The 18,278-nt window shown below is 39.6% G+C and overlaps 1 protein-coding gene across 1 annotated transcript in view; it reads right to left on the bottom strand.

Annotated features, from left to right (window-relative positions):
• LOC140230923 (fermitin family homolog 2-like) overlaps positions 1-18,278 on the bottom strand; it is a 99,672-nt gene that overhangs the window by 12,605 nt on the left and 68,789 nt on the right. The window contains exons 7-8 of the mRNA XM_072311066.1: positions 13,889-13,938; positions 3,681-3,805 (exon numbers count right to left, since the gene is read on the bottom strand). Coding sequence (XP_072167167.1) covers positions 3,681-3,805; positions 13,889-13,938 — 175 coding nt within the window. The remainder of the gene's footprint in view (positions 1-3,680; positions 3,806-13,888; positions 13,939-18,278) is intronic.

Here is an 18,278-nt window from a genome sequence, read left to right as displayed (position 1 = left end):
ACGAACCTTCAGAATAAGGAATATAGCATTGTTTTATCATTAATCTGTCGGAGTAACGAACCCTAAGAGTAAGAAAAGTGCAACTGTTTTTTTGGGCAGTTGTTTTATTCCAAATTTCACTGGCAAAACGTTCGAAATAACGCACTGATTTCGTTTTGAAATTTACGGACATTTTTCTTTATTCAATTTTCGGTTAACGAACCTTCAGAATAAAGAATCTACAATTTATTATGTCATCTTTACTACTTCTGTCGGAATAACAGACCCTTATAGAGTACGAAAACACGATGTTTTGTGCCGTCGTTTTATTCCGAAATTTCACTGACAGAAACGTTCGAAATAACAACACTGATTTTGTTGTGAAATGAACGGACATTTTTTCTTAATCATTTTTTTTTTTTAAATTAACGAACCTTCAGAAGAAGGAATCTAGCATTAGTATTTCATTAATCTGTCGGAGTAACGAACCCTGAGAGTAAGAAAATTGCAACTGTTTGGGGGCAGTCGTTTTATTCCAAAATTTCACTGGCAAAACGTTTGAAATGACGCACTGATTTCGTTTTGAAATTTACGGACATTTTTCTTTATTCAATTTTCGGTTAATGAACCTTCAGAATAAAGAATCTACAATTTATTATTTCATCATAACTACTTCTGTCGGAATAACAGACCCTTAGAGTACGAAAACACGCTGTTTTGTGCCGTCGTTTTATTCCGAAATTTCACTGGCAGAACGTTCGAAATAACAAAACTGATTTCGTCGTGAAATGAACGGACATTTTTTCTTAATCATTTTTGGATTAACGAACCTTCAGAATAAAGAATCTAGCATCATTTTATCATTAATCTGTCGGAGTAACGAAAAAAAAAAATGAACCTTGGTGGCGATAACTGATGCTGGTGTAGAGAAAAACAAAGACAGCTCGCTCAAAAGATGCTTCCTTCTTTCAGTTTATTTTCTCCCCAGTCATTCTTATCGTTCTCCTCCCATGAACCCCTGCCATGCACGGACGATGAACAAAACAAAATGTTACCGACGCTGCAATGAAAAAAAAAGAAAGAAACACGTCCTCGAGCAAATTATCTACACTTTTCAAGTTGAAAAAATTGATGTTCGTAATGAAGAATAAAAAAAAAAAAGCACGACCTCAAGCAGTGGGGAAACTTGATATCATGGCTTGTGGAAATTTCCACGAAATTTCCACGAAAGCCAGGTGTCAGATAAAGAATGTCGCGCGTACTGCCACCTTGCTTCAGTAGTCGTAAACAGCGTGTACATAGCATGTAAACCAACTGGGAATATTGATGAATGATCAGCCATTTATTTTCTGCCCATGAAGGCCCCCTAACCCACCTTTTAACAAACCAACCCAGAAGCACGTGGAGCATTACGTACGTTGAACTTGAAAGACCATCATGACAGAATTACTATAAATTTCGGCCCGGAGAAGGAAAATGGAATATTCACGAATGACGTTTACAAATCCATGGAAATTGAAAAGGCTAAAATGGAAAGCATGGCTTTTTAGATTTAAAAAAAATAATAATAATAACCCACTGAAACTACCAAAACCTAAATAACAATTTGCATTTGCTTACTCCATCGCACGTTCTTTTTTCTTTTCTTTTTTTCAAACGAAAAATGGAGTTAATTTTCTCTCTGCGGCAATGCTTTGAACGCATCTAATTTTGCATCATTGCCGATGGCCAGCTTCCTAAAGAATTGATACGAATCCTTTCAAATATACGAAACAAAGTCTAAAAATCCTGGATCCTGGCGGTGAATTTCGATGGTATTATAAATCCTGCTCACTATCAAAATTTAATCATCTGTTCCTTGCGCCATTTTACCAACCAACTGTAACTGTTTCTGAAAATTTCATCCTAATCTGTTCCCAAATTTTGACTTATTTTGCGAATAGAGAGACAGACAGGCAGACAAACTAACAAACAAACCAAAGCAGCCAAAAAAAAAAAAAAAAAAAAAATACAACCTTTGGCGGAGGGGGGCATGCATTTCATATCGTTTGTTTTTGCGTAACCTGACAACAAGCGTGACAACAAGCGAGCACGTGTCAGCCTTCCTCAGCCTCCTTCGGCCTCCGACCCTCTCTTTCCGTCCTCTCTCTCCCTCTCACTACACCTCCCTGCTCTCACAATACACTGTACCGTTGTACACGCAGGCAGCTGTAAGTGGCCGGCTGGGTGCTTGTGCATGTGTGTGTGGATCCCAAATCAGAGCGCATGCGAGTGAGCATGTGTGTGATGTGGTGTGTATCAGCTAGTACGTCGCTCTGTTGAGCCGCGTTGTTGTGATCGGTGCGGTGACTGCGTAGATAAATTTTTGCGCTTGTATAAGTATGTAAACTGCTGCTGCTTTCAACATCTAGCTTCTTTTCTAGCCAGATAATAAAGACTGAAAAAGGCGAGAAATTGGTCCGAACTTAGCTCGTCAAGCAAGTTACCCTTGTCGGCAAGTTCACGCGTGGTGTTACCCTTGTCGGCAAGTTTTACCCTTGTCGGCAATTGCTTCTTCAAACCGCACGCTTGTCGGGGCCGACAAGGGTGATATACGCTGGCGAGATCCCTGGGACTGCCAACCTTTAAGACTGCACTACAGTCAGATATTTTACGTTCACCTTTGACCGCAATACACTACACCAATACACCTCTCTGACATCATTCAACCCCCCCCCCCCCCAAAAAAAAAAAAAAAAAAAAATAAGAGAGCAGAATATGTCATCCTTGTTAGCAGAGTAGCAGCAGTCAGAGCTGTCGGACCCCGAGGTGTTGTCGGGAGTCCAAGAATGCCGACACGATTGGCTCCCCGTAGTGAGGCCATGCCTCGGTCCAAGGGAGGACGGTTTGAAAAAAATAAAATGAAATAAAATAAAAAAAATACAGCAGTCTACCAGTACGCCATATGTTCCACAAATTGACAGTGATGGGGTAGCATTGCCACCATACCCATCAGTGGGACGGTGTTGACTGGCTATTAATAGATGCATGCCACGGCAGTCTTCATGGGGAGATTACAGGGGGGTCATGCTAGGTACACCATCAAATGCTTTTTGGAGTAAACATTCTTATCGTACGCCGTCAATATTCTCTGTTAGAGACAACGTGAACAACACTTTGCTCCTTTATTCTTGCCACCAGCTCTTCAAATTTGTCATATTTTAAATGCATACATGTTTTTCTTTTTAAGAAGCAAAAGCAATTTATAAATGGAAATGTTAAACTTTATCATATGTTAATGTTCCAGATCATTGGGACTCACGCAGGAGAAATTCTATCATTGCAGACATACCTAGGAGAGTACTGCATCACCTGAACATGCTCATCGTTTCTGCTTATCACTTCCAATGATGTACTGGCGGCCCACAATTAACTTTGTTTAAATACATGTGTTCTCAAACGACTTAAAGCTGACTTCTTTTCAATTTAATTGGACTCATCTGAATCCAACTGCCCACTGAATGGACCACCCAGTGTGAATTTCATCAAAGATCTGGTCGTCTTTTAAAGCGTCAGATCAAAGACTACAAAACTAGGGAATAAGTAGTAACTGATGCAAATTCAAAATGACAGGCTGTTTCCATGTCTTGACGTGTGCTTCAGCAACAAACAGTGAGGTCAATGGCAAGGGGTCAAGAGATGAAAAGTAATTCTGCACTGACCTCTGAGGTTGACCCTCTGGATTGGTTGACCGGTGCTCTCATCTTCACTCTTGTAGTAGGCCAGGTGCAGGTCACGGAAGACGAACCAGGCCTTCTTGTAGCCCTTCAGCGTAAATTTTTTCGGCCTGTAAAAAAATCAAAGAAAAGAGTAAATTCATCACATCCAAGAAATGACCAAGAGCAACAAAAACAATTAAGAGAAAATGCAGACACTAGAAAAAGGTCTGTACACTACTGTTCCATACGGAAAACAGAAGTTATTCGCAGAACAACAAGGTATTGATTACTTGTAGATGACAACATCTGCCCACGATCAATACATATTTCTCTCATGTGTAATACAACATCTACAATGTCACAAACTTCTTTACAAGGCTTGGTGTTTTAGATTGTAAGCTCCCCTATTTTTCATACAAGTTCACTGAAATGTCACACATGATATCAGTTTGATGTGTGTTCACTCAATGCTCACACTATTTTCAAGAGTTTGGAGACGAGAGATGAATAACTCCACTTTCTTTGCATGTTAATAACGTCTTCACATATGTTGCCCTTGGCTCTCCACATTCATAAAGTGCAGACTACATTACTTCCTTTCAGTGACTCAGACTGCATCTTCATGTTATGGCATAGAGCTGAAAAATGATACATTCTTATATCCAAGAGAGCTGTCTTTTTAACACTGTAAAGAGTCACTCATTTTCAGACTTGCGATGACAATTTGTTGATAACCATCACTTCTTTAAGAAACCTACAGTAGAACTGGGGGGCGTTTCATGAAGGAACTTGTCGGATAAAATGTCCGACAAGTCAATTATATCCGACAAGTTCAGAGAAATCAGCCAATCAGACTAAGGAATTTCTCAAAACTTGTCGGATATAATTGACTTGTCAGATATTTTATCCGACAAGTTCCTTCATGAAACGCCCCCCTGGTTTAATAGTTTGATTACCTAGAAAAGAAGACATACTTTTCAGAGACTATTTCAAACTGTTGTAAAAAGCATAAGAACCTCTAACTTCTTCTGTTTATTGTCTTCACTCTCGAGTTTTACACACACAAAAGTCCACATAAAGATTACCTTCAGAATATACTACTAACCAATGATACATGTACACCCATGAATTTGCAGTTCAAGGTTCATCAATCTCCTGAATTAAACCAATACCAATCATCACAATGAATACATTGTTTCATAAATAACAATAATTACTGCTAATGAGAATCTAATGTAGTTCTACACTGCACAACACTATTTGGAAGTCCAAGATTCCTGAACATGAAACACAACTCTCATATTTGTGTCTGACTTTGAGCACATCTACAGTGTATGGTTGCACGGTCACAGACCCACAAATGTATCCAGAAATACTCTGCGCATTTTAAGCTCACAGTATCTTACTACTCAAGTGCTTGGAAAGAGATGTCAAGGTGAAAATATCATCAGTGGATACATTCCAACTCAAACAGTCTATTCCCAAACGGCAACGAGCAAGGGCTTTCTCGAGGTCTCGCGTCAACGGAACCAATTCGGAATTCTGTAATAACGACGACGGCCATAGTTTTACGCTGAATCAGAGAGGAATTTCGTCCACACGTTCCAGCCCCTCGATCACGAGTCTGCCGAATTACTTAGTCTGGAATATTAATCAGGCTTCTCCACCAACGCTTGAATCCATGCAATTCAAGAAAACGGAATTGAACAAAACTAACAACTGGCATGTCTGGTGAATCGACATTCCAGAGAAGAAAAGGACAGGAAAGATAATGCACATTCCTTTGACACTTCTGAATCACCAGTCTTGCGATGCCATGCTAAGTGAGGACATTAACAGCACTACAGTCATAATCTTCTCGCTGCGACATGAATTTGTAATCTAGCCCTCACGTACAGAAGGTCTACGCAATAAGCCAATGGCAAACATAATCTGAAACTTTTCATTTTCCTCCTGGGAATGAGTTGGAGATAGTGATGCTATGGGTTTCCTTGTTAAACCAATGACTGCAAAAGAAAGATACAAAAGAAAGAACTTTCCATCTTTATCAATTAGACAGTATTCAGTCAACAATAAGGGGAAAAAAAAAATTGGACGAGCCTGGCCCCAAGAAATGACATCGCCAGAGAGTGGGAGTTAACCCTCGTTCTCGTTTCACTTGCGGCATCTTTGCAGGGTTGACATTTGAGTCATCTATCGGTAATCAGAAACTTATAACGTAAGCATGAATGACGATCATCTCTGTCTGGTGCCAGAAATGTTGGAAATGTGCTGCTGCCCTCTACCCCAGCTACCTGTATCTACATGTATGCATGAGCCACCACCAAGAAGGGGGGGAAAAAAGCTCACTACAATACGTTCTTGATATGTTTTCTTGCTACGTGTCAAGGACAAGTAAGCAATCTTGCGGTTGGGCTTGTCAGTTTCCAATGCCAGGATCCCAAACATCCACATGCAGACGCATTTCCTGCATACCAGAGCATCGAGAGTTCAAGTTTGCAACTGGCGCTGATCTCACCCTTTGAAGCTGGGAGTCCGGAGGACTTTTTCCATCCAATCCTGGCTTTGAATTTGCCCTTTACGTAGCAGTAACTCCTGACAAAACTGGGAGGTCCCTAGTGTGTGCTGGGTTCAAGCTTTCCAAACATCTCATCATCAACAACACCAACACCTGCCTGCCTCATCCATCAATTTCAAACTTCCTCCAAATAAGAAACTTTCCATTTTTAACTTCAACTAAAAGCATCCTTCCTTGCAGATCCAATTCTACTACAAAGTACACAGATGTGCATTTTAGATCATCAAATAACATCTAAACTACAGTTGTAAATCAGACACATCCAAGAGTGAAGGAAACACTCAATTATACAAAACTTCACCAGAATCAAAGAATATCCAAACTCATCTGTCAAAGTTTAAGGACATCATGAGAATGTACTGAATCTAGACAATTGATATCCAGGGCACCATTTCATGAAAGTTGTTAGCCCTGACAAGTTGTCAGTCTCTGACAATGTCAGTAAAATCCTTGGTTTTTGATTGGCTGAGAAGCTCTGGTTACTGATTGTTACTATGGTGATTGTCAGAGACTGTCAACAAGTCAGGGCCGACAATTTTCATGAAACAGTGCCCTGAACAATGCACTTTATGATTACCACACGATGTTCATCACGGCACATATTTTGCAACCTTCGAAAGTTTAAAAATGACTTCAGTCAATGAGATTACTCTACAATATATATCATATGATATTTATGAGCTGCAAAAAATACAAACTTGGAATGAGAATAATAGTTTACACAAACAGGAAGAACTGAGCACGGCTAAGCCCTTCTACAGGAAATAGCACAGAAAATGATCCAAAGCACTCATAGCAGGTGATGGAATGTTAGAAACCATTTCCGGTTTGTTATCTGGTGCTGACAGCTCTGTCGAGGCACACCTTTTGAGAGTAACGCGCAGTGTCCTACAAATTAGACCTCCACGAGTGTCTGTTTGGATTTGAGAAGTGGATATCTACTATCACACCATGGCAAGAATCGGATGCTTCACCTTGTGAGGTAGTGGCATCCCCTTTCTCTTTCGATGGGTGTTAACGTATCATTGCTTTCTTTTTTCTTTTTTTTTTTCATTTCCTCTGCTAAGAACTTCACACCTTGTAAGATATATTGATATTAAAACTACTTGATAGAGCTATCTTGAGTACAAGCAAGAAATGAGAAATACATAGAATCAATGTCCCATACACATACACACACATACAAACATATAAACACATATAACATCAAGAGTGACCATATGCAAGCTCCATTATAATCATGTCATAGGACCAGTTATAATACGATCAGGTTAGTGATGTCTTACTGCCATACAAGTGATACTTGACATTTCTTTACATTTGTCAAATTTGGGTTTCACTTTCATCCAAAATTTCTTTTTCTTTGGGAATAAATTCTTCTTTGCTTTGACTAAACTTTTTTAAACATTACATTTTATAAGCAAACCGCCCATCATAAAGATCTCACTCAAAAGGTCCCAACTGTTCTGAGAATAGATATATAGGCCTTCTCAATCTTTAATATCAGATCTAAAATTTGAACAGCCATCAAAAGGCATAGTGCTGGTAGAATATGATCACACATTTACATCATTTAGGCTGAGGAAATATGAGCAAATTATCAATCCTATTTTCAGTGCAATAATATTCAACAGACACACACACAACCACACAAACACTCACTCACAAGACAAGCTTACCCGTGTGCACACGGCAGAAATAGATGTACTCCTTTAAAACTTATGCTAAAGCCACAAGACTTATAATTGCAGTAGTAAAAGTACAGTTTCTTATCCATGGCTCTTAAACAATTGAATAGGAGTCAAGATCAAATTGAAGTTACTTTTTGCTTCCTATACTGATGTTTTATCTTACCTTTGCCCTAAATTTCTGTGTACACTGCAAATCCTTTTTTTTTATAGGGGTGGGGGGGGGGGAGGGGGAGGCTACTGGGAAACTTTATACATGAAAGCCCATCCCACCATGATCTACTGATCTATTTCAGAGTGGGTGCCGATCCCAACCTTCTAGGATCTCGAACTATGTGGAACTGATCCTATTACAAGCCGGGCGTGCTCGGGTTACTCTCGTGGTAGAGACACACATATATATGCCAGGGAAGGTATTCCATCCTCGCAGATGCTGGGATTGCCGCGCGAGCACGATACCGAAATCCTCTAAGGAACGCAGCTCTCTAGCTCCGTCCTAGAACTTGTCCACCTTCTGCGATCTGAAGGAAATTGATGTTTAGTTTATGGCTCACCTCAAAGGGACAGATTCCTCTTAATTTACAGCTAACCCAACTCCCATCCCCCAAACTCCAATCCTGGCTGAAGGGTTTAACCCCCTCAGCTCCACAATCTCAATGTGCCTTTGGCATTGTATGCATCCATGTTGCCAATGAAATTCACAGCATAAAGAGGGAAAGGGTTTTAGCAAGCTTTAACAGTACAGCTAAATTTCGTACAGGGACAACATTAACAAGCAAGTTGTCAATGAAAAAATTCACACCTCATCCTTCACCCCTCTGATTAATACTCCCTTGCTTTCAAGTTGTCAGTTGTTAGAAAGATAATATCTTAAACAGTGATAGCAGAATTTTCGACATTTCTTTTCATCATTGGTAAATGCAGTTGGTAATGTTCATCTTAAAGTGAAGATTTTTATATCATCACCAATGCAAATTCAATCATAACCTCCATTGAAAGCAATTGGCTTATATCAACAAACAGTCTAACAATGCAACCTGTATGTTTCTATTTGTGACTTCCATAATGTGTTGCACAAATGAGTGCTCCTGCTATTCTCCAAGAACTCTGGCTACCTGTGTGTGAGCCGCGGCTAAACAGGAATGCCCGTAACCTTCAACGCGACCTAGGGTGTGAAACAAAATCCCTGGGACATCTGCCCCTCTAAATGAGATATTTCCCTCCCCCTACCTAGTCTTAATCCCAGATGTGAGCACTGACCTTCACATACCCATCACAACATTCACAGACAATTACACACACACACACACACACACACACACACACACACACACACACACACACGGCATTACTACAGCCTTCCTGATGGACTCTTCAAGGATGTTCAAAGCATTAATGATGACCTAGGTGAAGCAAATCAAATGTAAAACATCTTGAACAAAGGCCACTGAGGGGGCTCTTTACATAGAAGGAAACACTTTAGATGACAGCATTTGAATAATAAACGCACAACTTTTCCATTATATCCAGGGTATCAATGATGCCATCCAAGTAGTTCTTTCTTAAAGATAATATAAAGTTTTGGTATTACCTCAAAAGTTTCCCTAAATTTCCTTGTCTTAGTTTGTGTTTCAGGTTAAAGTACCTTTCATATAACTAACACTGTGAGACTTACTCGCCCCAAAGTGCTCTCATGTCTTAGTAATCATGCAATAATGGTTTCGTACCAGAGCTGCCGCCGTACGGCGGCGAGGTAGCACATGTATTGTACGAAACCATTATTGCATGATAACTGCGACCAGCAGCGTGCAGCCCCATACGCATACTGAGTAGCTAACTGCGACCAGCAGCCCCATACGTATAGCTAAATGGGGCTTCGCATTGTAGCTTACAGGATCATGACAGATTTAGTATCGCGGGTAAATATCAACTTAAAATCCAAAAAATTCTTCAATTTGAAGACTTACCAATTAAGTTGAAGTCTTGAAAACAGGCTTCGAGCAACGTTTGGTCCCTTTCTGTTCGAATTGATGACTGAATGTGACTCGGTCGAGAGGACCTTGGGAGAGCTACACTGAATTGACGGCCAGCGCATGCGCACACAAACATCTTATCCGTTCGTGGATTTGAAATTTGTTCGCATGTGATGTGTGCGTATGCGCTGGCCGTAGTAATCAGTGTATGTAGCTCTCCCAAGGTCCTCTCGACAGAGTCATATTCAGTCATCAATTCGAACAGAAAAGGGACTATTGGCAGAACCAAACGTTGCCCAAAGCCTGTTTTCAAGACTTCAGCTTAATTGGTAAGTCTTCAAATTGAAGAATTTTTTGGATTTTAAGTTGATATTTACCCGCGATACTAAATCTGTCATGATCCTGAATGCTACAATGCGAAGCCCCATTACGCTATGCGTATGGGGCTGCTGGTCGCAGTTATTTGCATGATTACTAAGAAATGAGAGCACTTTGGGGCGAGTAAGTCTCACAGTGTTAGTTATTTGAAAGGTACTTTAACCTGAAACACGGAAATTCAGGGAAACTTTTGAGGTACCAAAAATTTTTATTATCTTTAAACTGAACATACAGTAATGGAGATATGGTCTAAATTTTCCACCTAGCATAATGGTGTAGAGGACTGATACTTATTTTCCCTGAAATGCGAGTCAACTCATCAAACTAGCAAAAACAACAAAATTATTTGACATACTGTACATGTACTTCTATCTAGGTCCGAGTTCCTTTTTGACCTTGTTTATCCTCAGATTACTCTCAAGGCAATAAATGCTGCAACTCTTGTTGAGACTACTATGACAGAATTCCACAGAAATCAAATTTGAGTCTGAAATTGATCTGCTGCATGGACTGGACTATTCGCCAGTAAATTGAGGGCATGATACAGTCCTGAATTTCCCATTTTGCTTTTTGTAATAATCATGATTTCGAACAGGTCAAAGCACAAATTTAATTTTTCTCATAAGCTTCACCATTTCTTGTGAAAAACATCGGACATATTTTCCTGACATCAAGATGGAGAAAGTCCACTGAGAAATTCTATATCATTATTGGAAGAAACTTTCACCTCATATAAAAATGCAGATAATGAAAGTACCCTATCACTTGTATTGTCTCAAGGATAGAATGTGGATGACGGCCACCCGTGGAGAACAGAGTCCACTTGGGCCACACCCAATGGATACTGATGTGATTCCTGTCTCAACCACAACCTCCGGTGTCATCCCTGAGCTCAAGACACCTGAGATCAGGGCAATGCTCCCCCCAGTCATGGTATCCCTTGGCTCCACTCCGAAACGCAAACAGGCCGCCAGCTGATGCAGGAGACACTGGACCTCCCCTCCTTCATCATCCCAACCCCACCATGACACATCTTTCTTCCACTCCATCCCTATCATCTTCCACTTCCTCCATCCTTCCCACTCATCCCTCTGCCACACCCGAAAGAGGAACCAAAAGCATGACATCACTGCTATGCAAACTTGTTAGTGACTATTTCTTGATATCCAAGATATCTGTCATTTAAAAACAAAAAGGAGCCGTCGTAGGAGTGCTCATCCCACCCTTATTTGGAGAACACGTGCAGCGCGACATCTCGTTTTGAACCCGTAACTATGGAAACAAACATGACATCACTGTTATGTAAACTTGTTTGTGACTATTTCCTGATCTCCAAGATATTTGTCATTTAAAAAAAACAACAAGGAGCTGTCTTAGAAGGAAGTGCCAATCCCACCCTTATTTGGAGACCACGTGCCGTGCGACATCTCGTTTCGAACGCGTACCTATGGAAACTAACAACCACGACAAACTCGCTCAGGTGTCCGTTACCTTTCTTCCTGCTGCATACCGTCAACGATACTTCCCTCTCTTCTCTCCCGCTCATATTTCCCTTCTACCCACACAAACATCGCCGTTTCCTGCACCGTATCCGCCCACTTCTTCCTCTTGCAATATTCTATTTTCTTCAGTCCACGTAAGCACTAATCGATGCTTTTCATCGGGTAAATAAATATCCACGGCTATTTCCACCAAGGTCTAAGCATTTCTCTCAAGTTCATGAGGCCATAACCCAAACTCGTTTCCTCACACCATCTAATACATTTCCTGTAACCAATCCCAATCTTCAAATTAAAACAAAAAAGAATCCCCATCCAACAACAAAATGTCTGTATCCCCTTCCCTCCTGAATCTCATCAAATCATGAACATTTCCTTTTTACCACAATACATTATCGATAGGCATTTAAAGCACTGCAGACTTTTAGCAATAGATCTGACTGTAAGGTACAATGTATGATTTAAATGGGACCACATGCCAGCATAGGAACTCTGGCCATGCAAAAATTGGACCAGTGAAATTCAACCAATGTAGTAGGAAAATGCTCCAGTTTATCCAATGTGACAATCACTGTGTACCTCCTGGTACATGTGTAGGCCTACATATGAAGTGTATCCATGATGCCCAAAATGCAGTATTTTAGTGCAATGTGATGATTGTCTGCTAAGCCTTAAGCATTGTCTTACCATAATTTCACCCAATAACCCCTCATCCTATCTTCTTTTAAGAACATTTTATCATCACAACTGACATTAGTGTACATCAGCCACACTATCATTTCACAGGCAAATGCTGGTCAGGACATATGATACTTGGCAGCATTGCCTACTATCTGACACACAATAGTGTGTCAACACGTGTGAGGAGCATATCAAATCAGCAGCATGTTTGAAACAACGTGTCATGGAATTTGATTCCAATTTAATGGCACTGACCAGGGCCATGGGTCACTCATTGTAGCCATACCATTGTGCATATTTACAACAGGGCACTTTTAGAGCTGGTATGGTAGATGTTCTTGATCTTTCCAAACCATTAATTAAATCTTCCAGGTGCTGACAGATTATGAAATGAAGTGAAATGGCTCTCTCTTTTCCGGGGCCACTTGATTTGATGGCATATCCAAGGCAAGTTTCCATGAATCAGAGGTCAATGCTGACTCAGAGAAAGCCTAAATTTGTAAACACACCACAACTAAATCAAGTTTGTAAATTGTTGAGTGAGAAGGCAGTTTGTTCCAGTCAGCTCTTGATGTTCCTTGGCAAATTTTATTTGCGTTGTTTTTCGTTCACTTGTCAGAAACATTAGGCCCGTTCACACACAAGGGAAAAAGTGAGATTTAAAAATCGATTTTCTTATCGCGATCAAAATTTCAAAATTTTTTCCTGAGTGGACAGAAAAATCTCACTAATTTTTCGCGATCCTAATCGCGATCCAACTCGCACTATTAGTGCGATTTTTCAAAAAAAATCGTGATTATTTTGCCAAGCGTTGTGTGCGTGAGCACGATCGAGATTCCGAAATCGGCATTTTTAATCCCATCGTTCGTAGCGCGTGTGAAACTCTATTGGGACCGCGGGGTCAGTCTTCGGTCATGCAAGTTTCGCGCATGCGCAATTTGGCCACTGATCATTCTTTCCTTGCTGCGAAGTGCGATTTTTCCCTGTGTATGAACGGTCGAAAAAAAAAAATCGAAATTAGGATCGCGATTGTAATTTTGATTTTCGTTGTGTGTGAATGGGCCTTTTGTCACAGAACAGTAGACATCATCATGATGTGCACCCTTGTAGGGCTAGACATGACAATGGATGTAACATGATATGATCTCCAGGATTATAAAGTGGACTTTGATATTGGGAGGTTATTTGCAAGGTTATTTGCGAGGTTATTTGCAAGGTTATCCAAAGAAAGTGGAGGTAATGATACCATACAATGAAATAAGTACTCTCAACTATTTCACATATGTCACTGATAAAAGCACTACTAAGAGACACAACTATGTGCTGCTGGTGTTGTTGTTTTTTGCATGTCTGTTTGTTCTTTTGACATTGAAGTCAAGAAAAAAGAAGCCATCTCAGCTCTTTAAATACTCACTTGAGATATCTTAGCATTCCTGAAAGTTCTGGAACTGATGTGATGTCCGTCTGCAGAGAGGAAAGAAAACATGAGATAAACAAAACTGGTTAAATTCGAGTCGCGTTCCTTTAATATCCTGATAAATGTGCATTTTATCATACTCTAATTTGGTCTTCCATATTATGAAAACCTTCCCACTCTTATATTAGAAGCTCAGAGGATAAGTGATCATTTGAGCGGAGGTAGGGGAGGGGGCGGTGCTGGCAAGCACTTGTAAGAGATAAAATCCAGATACAATGCAGGGCTGATAGCCAGAGTATTAAATAACCCATATAATTTGATTGACCTATCACAGAACCGTCATAGAACTTGCAATGATCTTGGGAGTTTTATGCTCCACAAGCACGCAGGGCAGCGAACTTTCATCACATGACTTCCATACCCAATACAGGATAACTAAAATGCACAGAGGTGATACAGGTGGTTTAGCATATATTCCAATCATACTGTTTTGTGATATTATTTGTATAATAATATGAATCTCAATCATATCACAATAAGCATATCATATCAGATCATAACTCATGTGACACATGTTAATGATATGATAGAAATTGATATACATGTATCATCCATCACATATCAGTTATCACATCATATCATTATATATGATATATCATATCATATCATTATATATCATATCATATATCATATCATATCATATATATCATATCATATCATATATCATATCATATCATATCATATCATATCATATCATATCATATCATATCATATCATATCATATCATATCATAACATATCATATCATATCATATCAATAGGCTATAAACACAGTAATTAAACACAATTACACGTACATCTGTCTCATCTTCCTTTGACTACCAAATATATAAGTCTATAAAAAAAATCACAATGGCAAATATACTGGAAAAGGCTTTTCTTCATTGAAGCTGAAACTGCTGTACCATCAGTTATCAATAATGTACCTACAATGTATCTCAATGTGAATTTTCATCAGGGACAGAAAATGTAAAAATATATTGCGTCTGTACCCACAAAAGAAAATGAGGTCCTCAGTATCTCTACATTCTTCTTTCAATAAAGATCAAACAATGCAATTGTACAAAAAAAAAACCAAAAACACTTTATTCCACAAACTTGTAATACGAGATGATATGGACCCTTGAACATAAAATGGAAAATGTTCAAAGATAACAAAATAAAGAAAAAAATGGATTCTTTCAAAGTTAACGGCTGCATAACTGTCCTTCATCAGATTGGATTCCAGGCACGCCCCTTTGACATCACAGACTAAATCTGAATACAATTGATAAGCACACAAACAAAGTGGATTTATATCTGATCTTCCATAAATCCCTGTATAGCCTGAGCATCACTGCACTTTCCCTATGGGTCAAGCACTTTTGAAGTCTCTTCCGTCATTCAACCAGGCGCATCTATAGCGTACGAAGATCTCTTCCACCATATCGGGTCATATCATATCATACTCTCCAAAATCGTTTTTGAGGCTCATCAGCATTTTACCTCAACCCACTGTCTCCCACCAATATTCATAATTGCATAGCCAGACCACGCTCCATTTCGTGCACAATGGGCTGCGGGTGTCCGACTGAAGGGGCTCTTATACATTTTTAACGGGATATAATCGGGATGGGGGAGGGGGAAAGAGGAGAATGTGTGGCAGCATTGAAATCAGACACAAGATTTGTGACTTAATAATTGCCTGCCCCCTTGCAACTATTGCGATGAATTGCCATTTTCGTCCTATGTAATCAAGTTATCACTGGAAATTTAGGAGTCGTTCGGAGAGCGTGACCAATTGAATTGTGATGCAATGACAGGATGCATTGAAACTGTTTACCGCCCAATTACACCTGAATTAAATTTATGATGTATTTGATGTTATGATGTCCGTCCACTTAATATGAAGGTTTGATACTCAATAATCTTTCAAATTTGATGATGACCATAATCCCTTGAAACTGAAAATAATAATGGGAAGCCTCCTGCCAAAAAATTGCACTTTTTTCTTCATTTGACACATAAGAAGATTTTAGTATGTAAACAAGGCTTACTGGTTAAACACAATCATTTCTCAACAATCCAAATATGAGTAGATGATTAAAATCACAATTTTTTTTTTGGAAAAAGTATACTGCTACTATCACCCTGCATACACATTTTTGTAAGTGTTGCTCGAGGTATACAATTTCATTGTGGTTTTCAGCACTTCCTTTTTCGTGTCATAATTCAACACAACACAACTGAGAAAGAAAATTACTATCCATTGATTTAATGTTAGACACTTCCTCAAAGTTTGTTTTTTAAGACCCAAAGGAGCTGGGCCTACCCCCCTTTTTTCTGACAGTTTCTTCCAATGTCAACAATGCAAAGTTGGAATTACTGTTGCAGTGTACCTGTCCTGCCACTGGGTTGCTATCTATGGACTAAAAGAATCTACAGCCCAAAACAAAATCATGAAGACACTATAGGATGCATTGAAGATAGTAAAATTTCCCCTAACTACACCGAGGTTTCATTTTTTGTCACTTTTTTTTTTCAGTGTATAAAAGCCAGCATTAAAAAGTCCAGCATTATATTTCCCCTTGAAAACAGAAGAAATGAAGTCTTTATCAAATGCATCACTCTTTGTTGCAGCTTGCGCTATTTTGCCCCGTCATGTTAGACATGAATCAAACAGCACTCTAGCATACAGAGGTTTCGTTTCCCCTGCTCTCTCTCCTTTGCACACCCCTCAGCTCCCCCTCCCCCTTCCTACCCCCCCCCCCCCAAAAAAAAAAATCAGGATGCAAAATCCTCGCCTGCCATGTTACAGAAATTGCTTGACACAATCACAGAGGATACTCCGGCCTTGGCTCATCGAATCGGACCTTTTGTGTCTGCCAGCCTTGGGAGTCTAGCCCTGTATTCAACGTCCGCGGCCTCCAGCGCTGCGCTGACTTTTAGCACGTTTTCCCCCACGCTATTCATCTAACCGACATCTTCATCAAAGAGGGAGGATTTTGTTTGTTTAGTTTTTTGGCATGTACATGTATGTGTGGGTGTGTGTCTGTCTGTCTGTCTGTCTGTGTGTGTGAAATTGTAATGCTGCAGCTAAAAATAATCACCTTAAAGGAACAAACCTGTCCATATTGCACGTAGCTCATGACATAAGCCCCATCTCTATCACCTCGGCAGACTGAACGACATGGAGCATTCATTCATTGCTACAGGAGTGTATGAGAATTCAGTCTGCTCCATCACCATTTTAAATTCTGCCTTCAAGAGCCATAAGCTTGTACACGAATAAGTCCCCGCTGCTACAGGGGCGAGAAATCAACTTAGAGCGTACTGGTGATTAAAGTGAATGAATTAGGTCACTGCTTCTTAAAACTCATCAATTAATAATATCTGAATGTAAGCATGCTCAGACTGAGGGATCTTACATGTAATTGTCAGCCCAATTTCATTTGGCTTTACTTTCACATTGACTTCATAAATATTCATTCATAACAACTGATCTTAAAGGTAGATTCCTCTATTCATTACAGTATACCATCTTCAGTGTCATATACACCAAAACATGTAAAACTTTCATGAGAAATAACAAAAAAGAATAAAGTTTCATAAAGATTTGAGGAATTTACCATGATTTTGATAGTGCATCATCATAAATTGATCATAAAACTTATGCAAATTGTGCAAGAGTCATCACAAATAGCCCCAACGCGCCCGGTCTCGTGTCAAATGAAGCAATGGATGCCAGAGAACTTGAGGAGGGGCACTTTAAATTTGTCACCTCAGAATGTTGGATGGCAGATGCTAAGCCATGTTGATAGCTCGTCGGGCCAATTAACCAGATTAGCTCAAAATTGGGAATGATCGATTTCCCGACATCTGATATAATCATTCCCACAAGGCTGTCTGCGCTGTACACGAGGCGCATCAATTGTAGACAAGCATCTTGGGGCATGGCGAGCTGACACGCAAAACATGATTCCTAATAGGTTCTCAGATAATTGAGGGCTAGGATACACATATCAAGCTCCTATATTGTATGAGTATTCTTTTTTTCTTTTTGTGGTAATCATACATACATACCACATACTTAAGTGCATAAAATGTATGAATAAATATATGAATACATATAAACATATGTACATAGATACACGCATACATAGAAAAATTGTAGGCCTACATACCTACACATATGCATGCACATACAAAAAAGAAACATGTATAATACACAAACACACAACACACACACACACACACACACACACACAACCTTCACCCCCTTTAACGTCATCATAGAAGAAGGCATGATCATTACATGTAATTATAGGATTTGGAATTTGAGACATAAG

This window comes from Diadema setosum, chromosome 1 (genome assembly GCF_964275005.1).
Source record: "Diadema setosum chromosome 1, eeDiaSeto1, whole genome shotgun sequence".
Taxonomy (NCBI): Eukaryota; Metazoa; Echinodermata; class Echinoidea; order Diadematoida; family Diadematidae; genus Diadema; species Diadema setosum.
The sequence above is the reverse complement of the archived record's forward strand: the minus strand, read 5'-3'. Positions and strand labels throughout refer to the sequence as shown.